Source organism: Salmo salar, chromosome ssa03, assembly GCF_905237065.1.
Source record: "Salmo salar chromosome ssa03, Ssal_v3.1, whole genome shotgun sequence".
In the NCBI taxonomy this organism is placed as follows: Eukaryota; Metazoa; Chordata; class Actinopteri; order Salmoniformes; family Salmonidae; genus Salmo; species Salmo salar.
Window position 1 is genome coordinate 37,100,493 of NC_059444.1, and position 12,258 is coordinate 37,112,750.

Here is a 12,258-nt window from a genome sequence, read left to right on the forward strand (position 1 = left end):
GCTTGCTTTTCAAAGCTTGGTCCCAGATTGAGTTGTTCAGTCAATCATGGCTTCAATATTTACCCGGGATTCAATATTTACCAAGTTGTTTTTCAAAATGCACAGTGGGTTGTTGCGAGGCTGGCACATAGTGGCGCCGTGAGAGTCTTATCAAAGAGCTGTTACATACAACTGGTAATATCTTCCACCGTCAATGCCACAGTGGTGATGGAACTGGATAATGATAGTAGTCACACTGACACCACGACAGCCTGCTGAAGAGATTGGTTGAGATATCTTTCATCATCTCCTTTCACTATGAATCGAGATTGAGTTTGCCTCCCCTAATTGCTCCAAACACATTGTGTCATATGAATTTCAGCCCTAAGTCTAGTTTTAAGTGGATACAAGGATTTGATTTCTACCACTACTTTAGCATTACAGGATTTCACATGGAAATAATCCACTATGGTATTCACACAGTAGCCATTCACTGGTAATACATCTCAGTCTGAATGCATCATCACTCCAAATTGTGACTGTTTTTTAGCAGGCTGCATATCAATAGGTTTCTCTCTCTCTTGTGCTTGTTCCTTCAAACCCACCAGTCAAACTTGTTTGATCTGTCTATCTGATCATTCTTGTACTGCCCGCGTGCATCAAAACAATCGCTCCTCTCGCCCTTCCTTTCTCTCTCCATCTTCCATTTGCCTTCCCTATGCCTGTTAACTACCTGTGATAGATCAGTAGTCAGACCCAGTTTCTCCCTCAACTACCTGCCTCCCTCACCTACATCCCTCCCTCCCTCCCTCACCTCCCTTTCTCTCCCTCCCTCACTCACTCTCTCTCTCTCTCCCGGTGACACTGTCAGGGCTTTGATGTCAGAAAACAGCAACAGCTGCTCCCATAAATCCCCTCTACCCTCAGAGCTTGTCAGCCTAGTGTCCCATGGGAAACGTAGTTCTTCTTTCCAAACTGTACATATCTTTTTTTTTTGCTACAATTCAAATTTCTCACATGAAGCTGACGGTCTTTGATTTATTTGGTGGGAAAAAAGTCCATATCTGTCAGGAAAGGCAGGGATTCAGGACATGAGGGAGTCAGTGGGGAGACAAGGGGGGCAACCGACAGACAGAGAGATTGAGAGAGGGAGCAAAAGGGAATTGGAGACGGAGATGAAGAGAAATGAAGTGAGACAGACATAATCGAGAGAGAAAGAAGGTGAGCGGCAGGGGAGAAAGAAAGTGAATAAAGTATTTGTCACGCTGCTGCCGAAAGAGAGTGAGGGGGTAAGAGAGAGCGAGAGGGAGAGAGAGAGAGAAGGAGAGAGAGATGGAGAAAGAGAGAGGTAGGAGTCAGTCAGTCAGTATTTGGCTCTCTGGTTGTTGTGCTGTGCTAATGTACCGCTGTGTCTGGTCAGTGTGTGAGTGTGTGTGCTATGTTGTTTTAACGCTCCTCTGCTTGCTCCCCTCCTCCCTCAGGTACTTCTATAATCCAGGTGACAGCGACAGATGCTGACGACCCAACCTATGGGAACAGTGCCAGACTGGTGTACACGCTGGTGCAGGGACAGCAGTTCTTCTCTGTGGACCCACAGACAGGTGACTGCCTCTCGCTCTCCACTTGGTGTGCACGCGCTCCTTCTCTCTCTGCTCCCAACCATTTTCTCCCTCTTCAAACCTTTTTGCAGTGTGTATCCCCACAGCGCTTTCTTTCTCTCTTTTCTCAATCCCCTTTTCTCCCTCCTTCAATCCCCCTCTCAGGTCCTCACACTCTCTGCCATGCATACCGATCCCTCTGTATCTACCCCCTCCCCATCCCGTATTCCCTCCTCTCACCTCCCTAGCCATCACCCCTCCCCATATTCCCTCCTCTCACTTCCCTCCCATTCGCCCCCATCTCTGTTCCCCTATTCCTTCTCTCTGCGTGTCCCCTCCTGCTCCTTCTCAGTTAATCCAGTTCAAGCTGGCAGAAATGTATTCAGACTGCCAGAGTCTATGTGCATCCAACAAACTGCAGCAACCGCCTTAAATTATACTTTCTGAAGGAGGAAAAACAAAAAGACTTGTATTCAAAGGAGATGTCAGGAAAGGTTTGTGAACTATTAAAGGCGGAGATTAAAAAGGCTCAGAGGACCTGTCTCCTCACTAAAATCTGCTATGTGTTTTGGGTGAGGGGCTTTGGTGTCAACCCCAGGTCCCTGAGGCAGATGGGGAAGTCTTCTATTGAGTCCTCTGTTGCCTCACTACGTGATTGACAGCCTGCAAGCTAGTAAACACTAAGGGCGTTTTCACATATGAGATTCGGTACCCTGGTTCGGTTTCCTGGAGCGTTTGTGAGAATTCTACAGAAAACGTTTTGCTTTCACAAGACTTGAATATAACCGTTTCAGGGTGACAAAATCAAGATGCACGCTCTACACGACGTTAGCAAGGTAGCTTGTTTACAATGGGCAAAAAAGTTCCATGAGACTCGAGCTGCCACATCACAACACCAGGAACTCTGGTCCTGGATCTTGGACCCACTACTCAGACAGGTCCAGTATTCGTTTCAGCCAGGATTCGTTTGCCTTTCAGCCATACTTTATAGAACAGACCAGGGTATCAAACGCTCCAGGATTCGGATCATAAGGGGATATGTGAAAACTCCAAAAGTTTTATACAGTATGTATTACAGTATGCTTAAGGTATGAGTGTGTCACCTACAGTAGGTATACAGCGTCTGCAATGCTGTTATTGAATTCTAATGCATGTTCATTCATTGTGTTGACCGAAAGGGACTGATCTCCTGAGTGAAGATTGCTCTGGTAATTGGTAATTAGTGATATTAGCCTAATTCTGCCCAGTGTGTTAACTACAACTATCATCCATTAGGGATGGATTGGAATGTACAGAATGGGTGGAGGAAAATGTGGGAGGGTCATGCTTATGGCTGTGACAGTAATTGGATATCCGTGACATTGGCGGTTATGGATGAAGACCGTCATGGAAATAAAATAAAGCCAAAACCGTTAAAATATTTTTTATTTTTTTATAAAATGTTTTATCAACTTTTGTTGAACATAAAATACTGTAAAAACACCAGCAAATCAACGCCGCGTGATTTTAATTTAGGAAATCTGTTCCAAAGTATTCCCACGCATAATAGAGAGAGATACAGTGCCTTCAGAAAGTATTCACATCCCTTGACTTGTCACTGGCCTACCCCATAAATGTCAAATTGGAATTAGGTTTTTCAACATTTTTACAAATGAATTATAAATGAAAAGCTGAAATGTCTTGAGTCAATAAGTATTAAATCCCTTTGTTATGGCAAGCCTAAATAAGTTCAAGAGTAAAAATTAGCATGGACTCACTCTGTGTGCAATAATAGTGTTTAACATGATTTATGAATGACTACATCATCTCTGTACCCCCCCACATACAATTGTATGTAAGGTCCCTCAGTCAAGTAGTGAATTTCAAACACCGATTCAACCACAAAGACCAGGAAGGTTTTCCAATGCCTCACAAAGAAGGACACCTATTGATAGATAAATAAAAACAAAACAGACATTGGATATCCCTTTGAGGATGGTGAAGTTATTCATTACACTTTGGTTGGTGTATCAACACACCCAGTCACTGCAAAGATATAGGCATCCTTCCTAACTCAGTTGCCGGAGAGGAAGGAAACTGCTCAGGGATTTCACCATAAGGCCAATGGTGACTTTAAAACAGTTAGTTTGTGATAGGAGAAAACTGAGGATGGATAAACAACATTGTAGGTACTTCACAATACTAACCTAATTGACAGAGTGAAAAGAAGGAAGCCTGTACAGAATAGAAATATTCCAAAACATGCATCCTGATTGCAACAAGGCACTAAATTAATACTGAAAAAAATGTGGCAAAGCAAATTTACTTTTTGTCCTGAATGCAAAGTGTTATGTTTGGGGCAAATCTGAAACAACACATTACTGAGTACCGCACTCCCTATTTTCAAGCAAAGGGGTGGCTGCATCATGTTATGAGTATGCTTGTAACCGTTAAGGACTTTTCAGGATAAAAAAGAAACAGATGGGAGTTAAGCAAAGGCCAAACCCTAGAGGAAAACCTGGTTCAGTCTGCTTTCCAACAGACACTGGGAGATGAATTCACCTTTTAGCAGGATAATAACCTAAAACACAAGGCCAAATCTACACTGGAGCTGCTTCCCAAGAAGACAGTGAATGTTCCTGAGCTTGAAGAATTTTGAAAATAATAAATGTTGCGCAGTCCAGGTGTGGAAATCTCTTAGATATTTACCCAGGAAGACTCACAGCTCTAATTGCTGCCAAAGGTGCTTCTACATTGTATTGACTCAGTGGTGTGAATACTTATGTAAATGACATTTCTGTATTTAATTTTTCTTAAATATGCTAAAATGTCTAAAAGCATGTTTTCACTTTGTCGCTATGGGGTATTCTGTGTAGATGGGTGAGACATCTTTTTTTTTTACCATTTTGAATTCAGGCTGTAACAACAAAATGTGGAATAAGTCAAGGGGTACGAATACTTTCTGAAGGCACTGTATATGTGATTGTGTACAAATGTAAGCAAGGTTTGAAATTATTATTATTTTGTCAAATATTATATATGTTTGGGCTTCTTGTGATCAATTTCCAGTCTACAAATTATTTGTAATTATGTTACGGCCCCCTGACTATCCGCTCAATTATTTTGGGGGGGATGATCCCTGCCATAGGCCTCCCTCCCTTTTTATTAAATAAAATGGCAAAAGGCACAGGCCTACCCCTTGTCAGCTTAAGATTTTTGAAGAAAACATTTATAAATGGTCTGCGATTCTTTATGCTAATAACAAGCTGTAAAATACCCGGGAAAGACGTGACTCTGATCCATACTATATGGGGATATCATTGTTTCGTTTATTTGACATTCAGAGGCTGAGCTACAACCTCTATAACCAAAGAGAAAAAAATGAAAGGCTTTACTTGGGAAGTAGTCTAATTCTGTCACTCTGATTGATTAAGCTATTCACTGTCTGTACAATAGAAGATATTTAAACCCAGACAGCTTTTAGGGAAACACTCGTGACCTCTCGTTGGGTTAAGCCACTTAAGAAGAGTAGCCGGCAGTTAAAGCTTGCATTCTTCTGCGTCGGTAGTCCTACTCAGAATGTACCATGCTCAGATTCCTAATGACGTCTCAGATTTTATTATTTGCAAACAGGAAAAGTTTCGTTGCAAACAAGACACACTGATTTGGTGTTGGAGAAAATGATAAAATGAAAATATGGGCCTATCTCTCTGTCCGTTCTTAGCCTGTAATTTCGGTAACTCGCACACCCCAGAGCCACGTCACATTTGCTCAGATGGCGTCTTGTTAATTCCCTACATACTGTATACAGTACCTCAGCAAAGGCTCATATTTTCACTAGCTTCAAAAGAGTATCCATATTTCAAGGTGATTTAGCTACCTTGGCTCCTGGTTTGGCTGCGTTGGTGAGCGGTGCACAGCTAGAGGCAGCCGCTGTTCAACCAATCGTGTGAAGCAGAATCAGGTCATTCTGCATGGTGGAAATGATTGATCTTGAACTCTTTTTGTCTTTGGTGTGTGTGTTTTTCCCAGGTATACTGCGCACAGCGGTGCCTGATATGGACAGGGAAACCCAGGACCGGTACCTGGTTGTTCTGCAGGCCAAGGACATGGGGGGCCATCTGGGAGGTCTCTCAGGGACCACCACTGTTACCGTGAGGCTGAGTGATGTCAACGACAACCCCCCTCGCTTCACACAGAGTAAGTGACACACACACACATATCACATGCACACATGCTGAACTTACTCCAGTACATGCACAAATACACACACACACACACACACACACACACACACACACACACACACACACACACACACACACACACACACACACACACACACACACACACACACACACACGTGCGCGTGCGCACGCGCACACATGCACACAAACACACACACCTGTCCCTCCCACACACACTTTAACAGGTATACTTCACGCATCGATCAATTCTGAGCTAGAAAGCCAATTTTTCCAACCTGGGGGCAGTTCTGGTGACCCCAGTAAGATTGTGGCAGTGGGCAGGGTTCTGGGAGGGGGAGAAAAGGGGAACCCAGGGAGAAATGCTGCCTTTTAACCAGCCTTATTCCTCCAGCCTGTCCAGGGCTTTTAGTGCCCCTGCTGCTGCAGTGTGTGACAGGAGGGGGTTAGAACGCCATCAAAGCCTGCCTCCCAGCCGCTCTGCTCAATTACATACCAGGAATTAAAAGACACCCACAATCCAGCTCCTTTCTCCCAAATTCAGTGCTACTTACTGAATTTCACATGGCGTTTACTAGCGACGGAGGATTAAATAAGAGGGATTAAACCAGGTGTTTGTGAATATTATTATAGTCCCTAACAAGTTGTAAAGGGATGGTTTGCGGGTCGCAACACTAAATGCTTCTTTAACGTCACAAGACTTTTGAAAGCATCCTGGGTTTTGCCTCCAATCCCACCATTCATGACTTTCTTCAAGGAGCCAAGCAGTACTGTGCCGTATGACAGCTTTGAAAGCTGTCAGGGTATGTCTTAACGCAGGAACCTGACTACCTGTAGAGCTTGTGAGCCCAGCAACATGTGGAGATCCACCTTGTGACGTACACCTCTACAATGTTCTAGGAGCCATACGTGGGTTTCTTCTTAGCCAGGTTGGAACATTGATTCATAGCTCAGTGGCAGTTGGCTATTAGGGTGTTACACATGCGGACTCAGGTGCTCCGTGTCCACTCTGGAGTTTTATGCACTTTTAAAAGCCTTGGCTGCCAAGGGGAGTAGAGACACAGCCTGTGCCAAGGTGATGGATGGATAGGTAGATTGTCTGACGGATGACTACATAGGGTAGGCCTGATAAGATCAGTGTCTTTTTTTATGTGACAACGAGAAGAGAGAGAGCGATACAGAGAGGGATTTCATCATAAATATTGCTAATTTATTTCCCCCAAAAGGGTGCCAGTTACTGAGAAAATGAGACTGGGGAAGAGTTAGAGAGATGGTGGGATGGTGAAAGAGAGAGAAATAGAGACAGAGAGAGAGGGAGAATGAGAGAGGAAGAAGGAGAGAGAAGAAAGAGGGGGGTACAGAAAGACAAAGAAATAGAGAATATTGTCATTGACAAACATTCACAATTTTTCTACTTCATATTCATAAATTCTAGCATCACCCCAACATCAATATATGTGAAAATGGGGGGGAATGTTGTTGACCTTTCCTTTCTTAAAACTACTGTGATAATTTCAGAAAGTAACTAAGCTGTTGCTGCAATTTCAGGTGAAAACTCAATAAAACAAGTTTCAAATATCATGAAAAAGTCCAGCTGTTGTCACGTTCGTCGTAGGAAGGAGACCAAGGCGCAGCGTGGGTATCGTTCCATATCTTTTATTTTAATGTGAAACTTTGCAAGACAAACAATAAACTATAAACAAACCACAAACCGTGACGACAGAGTTGCTACATGCACTAACTCAAAATAATCTCCCACAAACACAGGTGGGAAAAACAACTACTTAAATATGATCCCCAATTAGAGACAACGATGACCAGCTGCCTCTAATTGGGGATCATACAAAAACCCCAACATAGAAAAAAGAAACTAGAACCAAACAACATAGAACTAAATAAACTAGATAACCCCAGTCACGACCTGACCTACTCTACCATAGAAAATAAGAGCTCTCTATGGTCAGGACGTGACAGCTGTTTAAAAAATATTGCTCTGCTATTAGTATTTTTACTGTATGAATTCTGAGCTCAAGGAAACAATTCTGTTTACATTGCCCTGCTTAATTCGGGGCAACTATCGGGCAAGAGTCGTGCGTGACCTCCGGAGGTAGCATTCCAGACTTGAGAAATAGGCAAGTTTACATTGTAATGTCTCTCGAGAATCGATACCGCTCGAGAATCTCGAAATTCTCCCCCTCTGTGGGTCTATTCTCCTTATCGAGAGATAAGGAGAATAGACCCACAGAGGGGGAGAAAGAGAAAAAGAGAGGCCTCCCAAGGGAAAGAAAGACATAAAGACCAGCATGTGGGACTGGATTATTAAAAGGAATGAGGGAACAGGCAGAACAGAAAGAGGGAGGAGGTGAAAGAAAGATTGGAACAGGACACATAAAGACTGCCAGAAGGAGAGAAATACCCACAGTGTGAAATCTCTGAAAAAGGGAGTGAAAGAATGGAGCGGAGGGAGGTGGGATGGTAATCACGGTAGTTGTCCTCTGAAGAAATGAGTGAGAGAAAAAGAAGAGGAGAAATAACATAGAAGCATGAGTGGGTGAAGTGATGAAGTCGCAGGGGAGTGAGACTGGCAATGCATAATAGCTTAACTCTGTGTGTGTGTGTGTGTGTGTGTGTGTGTGTGTGTGTGTGTGTGTGTGTGTGTGTGTGTGTGTGTGTGTGTGTGTGTGTGTGTGTGTGTGTGTGTGTGTGTGTGTGTGTGTGTGTGTGTTAACCTTTATTTAAGCAGGGAGTCAGAAAATCATTCTGTATCTAGTGTGACCACCATTTGCCTCGTGCAGTGCGACACATCTCCTTTGCATAGCGTTGATCAGGCTGTTGATTGTGGCCTGTGGAATGTTGTCCCACTCCTCCTTCAATGGCTTTGCGAAGTTGCTGGATTTTGGCGGGAACTTGAACACGCTGTTGTACACGTTGATCCAGAGCATCCCAAACATGCTCAATGGGTGACATGTCTGCTGAGTATGAAGGCCATGGAAGAACTGGGGCATTTTCAGCTTCCAGGAATTGTGTACAGGTCCTTGCAACATGTTGCCGTGCATCATCATGTTGAACCATGAGGTAATGGCGGCAGATGAATGGACGACAATGGACCTCAGGATCTCGTCACAGTATCTCTGTGCATTCAAATTGACATCGATAAAATGCAATTGTGTTCGTTGTCCGTAGCTTATGCCTGCCCATACAATAACCCCACCGCCACCATGGGGCTCTCTGTTCCCAACGTTGACATCATCAAACTGCTCGCCCACATGACGCCATAAACGAGGCCGGTTGGACGTAGTGCCAAATTCTCTAAAACGATGTTGGAGGCGGCTTATGGTAGAGAAATCAACATTCAATTCTCAAGCAACAGCTCTGGTGGACATTCCTGCAGCCAGCAAGCCAATTGCACGCTCCCTCAAAACACGAGACATCTGTGGCATTGTGTTGTGGTGACAAAACTGCACATTTTACAGTGGCCTTTTATTGTCCCCTGTGTAATGATCATTCTGTTTAATCAGCTTCTTGGTATGCCACACCTGTCAGGTGGATGGATTATGCTTACTAACAGAGATGTAAACACATTTGTGCGTAAAAGTTTAGAAAAATAAGCTTTTTGTGCATATGGAAAATTACTAGGATATTTATTTCAGATCATGAAACATGGAACCAACACTTTACATGTGGCGTTTATAATTTGCATTCGGAAAGTATTCAGACCCCTTGACTTTTTCCACATTTTGTTACGTTACAGCCTTATTCTATTTATTAAATTGATTTTCCCCTCATCAATCTACACACAATATCCCATAAAAAAATTCAAAAAAATAAAGAACTGAAATATCACATTTACATAAGCATTCAGACCATTTACTCAGTACTTTGATAAAGCATTTTTGGCACCGATTACAGCCTCAAGTCTTCTTGGGTATGGCGCTACAAGCTTGGCACACCTGTATTTGGGGAGTTTCTCCCATTCCTCTTTGCAGATCCTCTCAAGCTCTGTCAGGTTGGATGGGGAGCTTTGCTGCACAGCTATTTTCAAGTCTCTCAAGAGACGTTCAATTTTTTAGATTTTTTTATTTATTTCACCTTTATTTAACCAGGTAGGCCAGTTGAGAACAAGTTCTCATTTCCAACTGCGACCTGGCCAAGATAAAGCAAAGCATTGCGACAAAAACAACAACACAGAGTTACACATGGGATCAACAAATGTACAGTCAATAACACAATAGAAAATCTGTATACAGTGTGTGAAAATGAAGTAAGGAAGTAAGGCAATAAATAGGCCATAGTGGCGAATTAATTACAATTCAGTTAACACTGGAGTGATATATGTGCAGATGAGGATGTGCAAGTAGAAATACCGGTGTGGAAAAGAGCAGAAGAAAACATAAAACAAATATGGGGATGAGGTAGGTAGTTGGTTGGATGGACTATTTACAGATGTGCTGTGTACAGCTGCAGCGATCGGTAAGCAGCTCTGACAGCCGATGCTTGAAGTTAGTGAGGGAGATATAAGTCTCCAACTTCAGTGATCTTTGCAATTCGTTCCAGTCATTGGCAGCAGAGAACTGGAAGGAAAGGCGGCCAAAGGAGGTGTTGGCTTTGGGGATGACCAGTGAAATATACCTGCTGGAGCGGGTGCTACGGGTGGGTGTTGCTATGGTGACCAGTGAGCTGAGATAAGGCGGAGCTTTACCGAGCAAGAACTTATAGATGACCTGGAGCCAGTGGGTTTGGTGACGAATATGTAGCGAGGACCAGCCAACGAGAGCATACAGGTCGCAATGGTGGGTAGTATATGGGGCTTTGGTGACAAAACGGATGGCACTGTGATAGACTGCATCCAGTTTGCTGAGTAGTGTTGGAGGCTATTTTGTAAATGACATCGCCAAAGTCAAGGATCGGCAGGATAGTCAGTTTTACGAGGGTATGTTTGGCAGCATGAGTGAAGGAGGCTTGGTTGCGAAATAGGAATCTGATTCTAGATTTAATTTTGGATTGGAGATGCTTAATATGAGTCTGGAAGGAGAGTTTACAGTCTAGCCAGACACCTAGGTATTTATAGTTGTCCACATATTCTAAGTCAGAACCGTCCAGAGTAGTGATGCTAGGCGAGCGAGTGCGGGCAGCGATCGGTTGAAGAGCATGCATTTAGTTTTACTAGCGTTTAAGAGCAGTTGGAGGCCACGAAAGGAGTGTTGTATGGCATTGAAGCTCGTTTTGAGGTGTGTTAACACAGTGTCCAAAGAAGGGCCAGATGTATACAGAAAGGTGTCGTCTGCGTAGAGGTGGATCAAAGAATCACCCGCAGCAAGAATGACATCATTGATATATACAGAGAAAAGAGTCAGCCCGAGAATTGAACCCTGTGGCACCCCCATAGAGACTGCCAGAGGTTCCGGACAACAGGCCCTCCTATTTGACACACTGAACTCTATCTGAGAAGTAGTTTGTGAGCCAGGCGAGGCAGTCATTAGTGAAACCAAGGCTGTTGAGTCTGCCGATAAGAATACGGTTATTGACAGAGTCGAAAGCCTTGGCCAGGTCGATGAAGACGGCTGCACAGTACTGTTTTTTATCGATGGTGGTTATGATATCGTTTGCTGCGGGGGTGCAGAGCTGTTGGCCTGAGTTGGGGTAGAAAGTGTGGCCAGGTGGAAAGCGTGGCCAGCCGTAGAGAAATGCTTGTTGAAATTCTCGATTATCGTGGATTTATCGGTGGTGACAGTGTTTCCTAGCAGTGGGCAGCTGAGAGAAGGTGCTCTTATTCTCCATGGACTTTACAGTGTCCCAAAACGTTTTGAAAAAGCTAGCCTTTGCAATCGGGTTCAAGTCCGAGTTCTGTCCTGAAGCCACTCCTGCGTTGTCCTGGTTGTGTGCTTAGGGTCGTTGTCCTGTTGGAAGGTGAACCTTCGACCCAGTCTGAGGTCCTTAGCGCTCTGGGGCAGGTTGTCATTGAGGATCTCTCTGTAATTTGTTCTGTTCATCTTTCCCTCGATCCTGACTAGTCTCCCAGTCCCTGCCGCTTAAAAAAACATACCTACAGAAATGATGCTGCCACCACCATGCTTCACTGTAAGGATGGTGCCAGGTTTCCTCCAGACGTGACGCTTGGCATTCAGGCCGAAGAGTTCAATCTTGGTTTCATCAGACCAGACAATCTTGTTTCTCATGGTCTGAGAGTCTTTTAGGTGCCTTTTGGCAAACTCCAAGCGGGCTGTCATGTGCCTTTTACTGAGGAGTGGCTTCCGTCTGGCCACTCTACGATAAAGGCCTGATTGGTAGAGTGCTGCAGAGATGGTTGTCCTTCTGTAACGTTCTCCCATCTCCACAGAGAAACTCTGGAGCTCTGTCATTGTGACCATCTGTATTTGGTCACCTCCCTGACCAAGGCCCTTCTCCCCCGATTGCTCAGTTTGGTGGCCAGCTCTAGGAAGAGCCACTGTGTTCTTGGGGACATTCAATGCTGCATACATTTTTAAGGTACCCTTCCC

The 12,258-nt window shown here is 44.1% G+C and overlaps 1 protein-coding gene across 2 annotated transcripts in view; it reads left to right on the plus strand.

The window, feature by feature from the left end:
- The window catches only part of LOC106600236 (cadherin-24), a 123,163-nt gene that overhangs the window by 70,463 nt on the left and 40,442 nt on the right, over nt 1-12,258 (plus strand). For both annotated transcript variants that reach the window (XM_014191556.2, XM_014191562.2), the window contains exons 4-5: nt 1,461-1,580; nt 5,589-5,756. In XM_014191556.2, the coding sequence (XP_014047031.2) occupies nt 1,461-1,580; nt 5,589-5,756 (288 nt within the window). The remainder of the gene's footprint in view (nt 1-1,460; nt 1,581-5,588; nt 5,757-12,258) is intronic.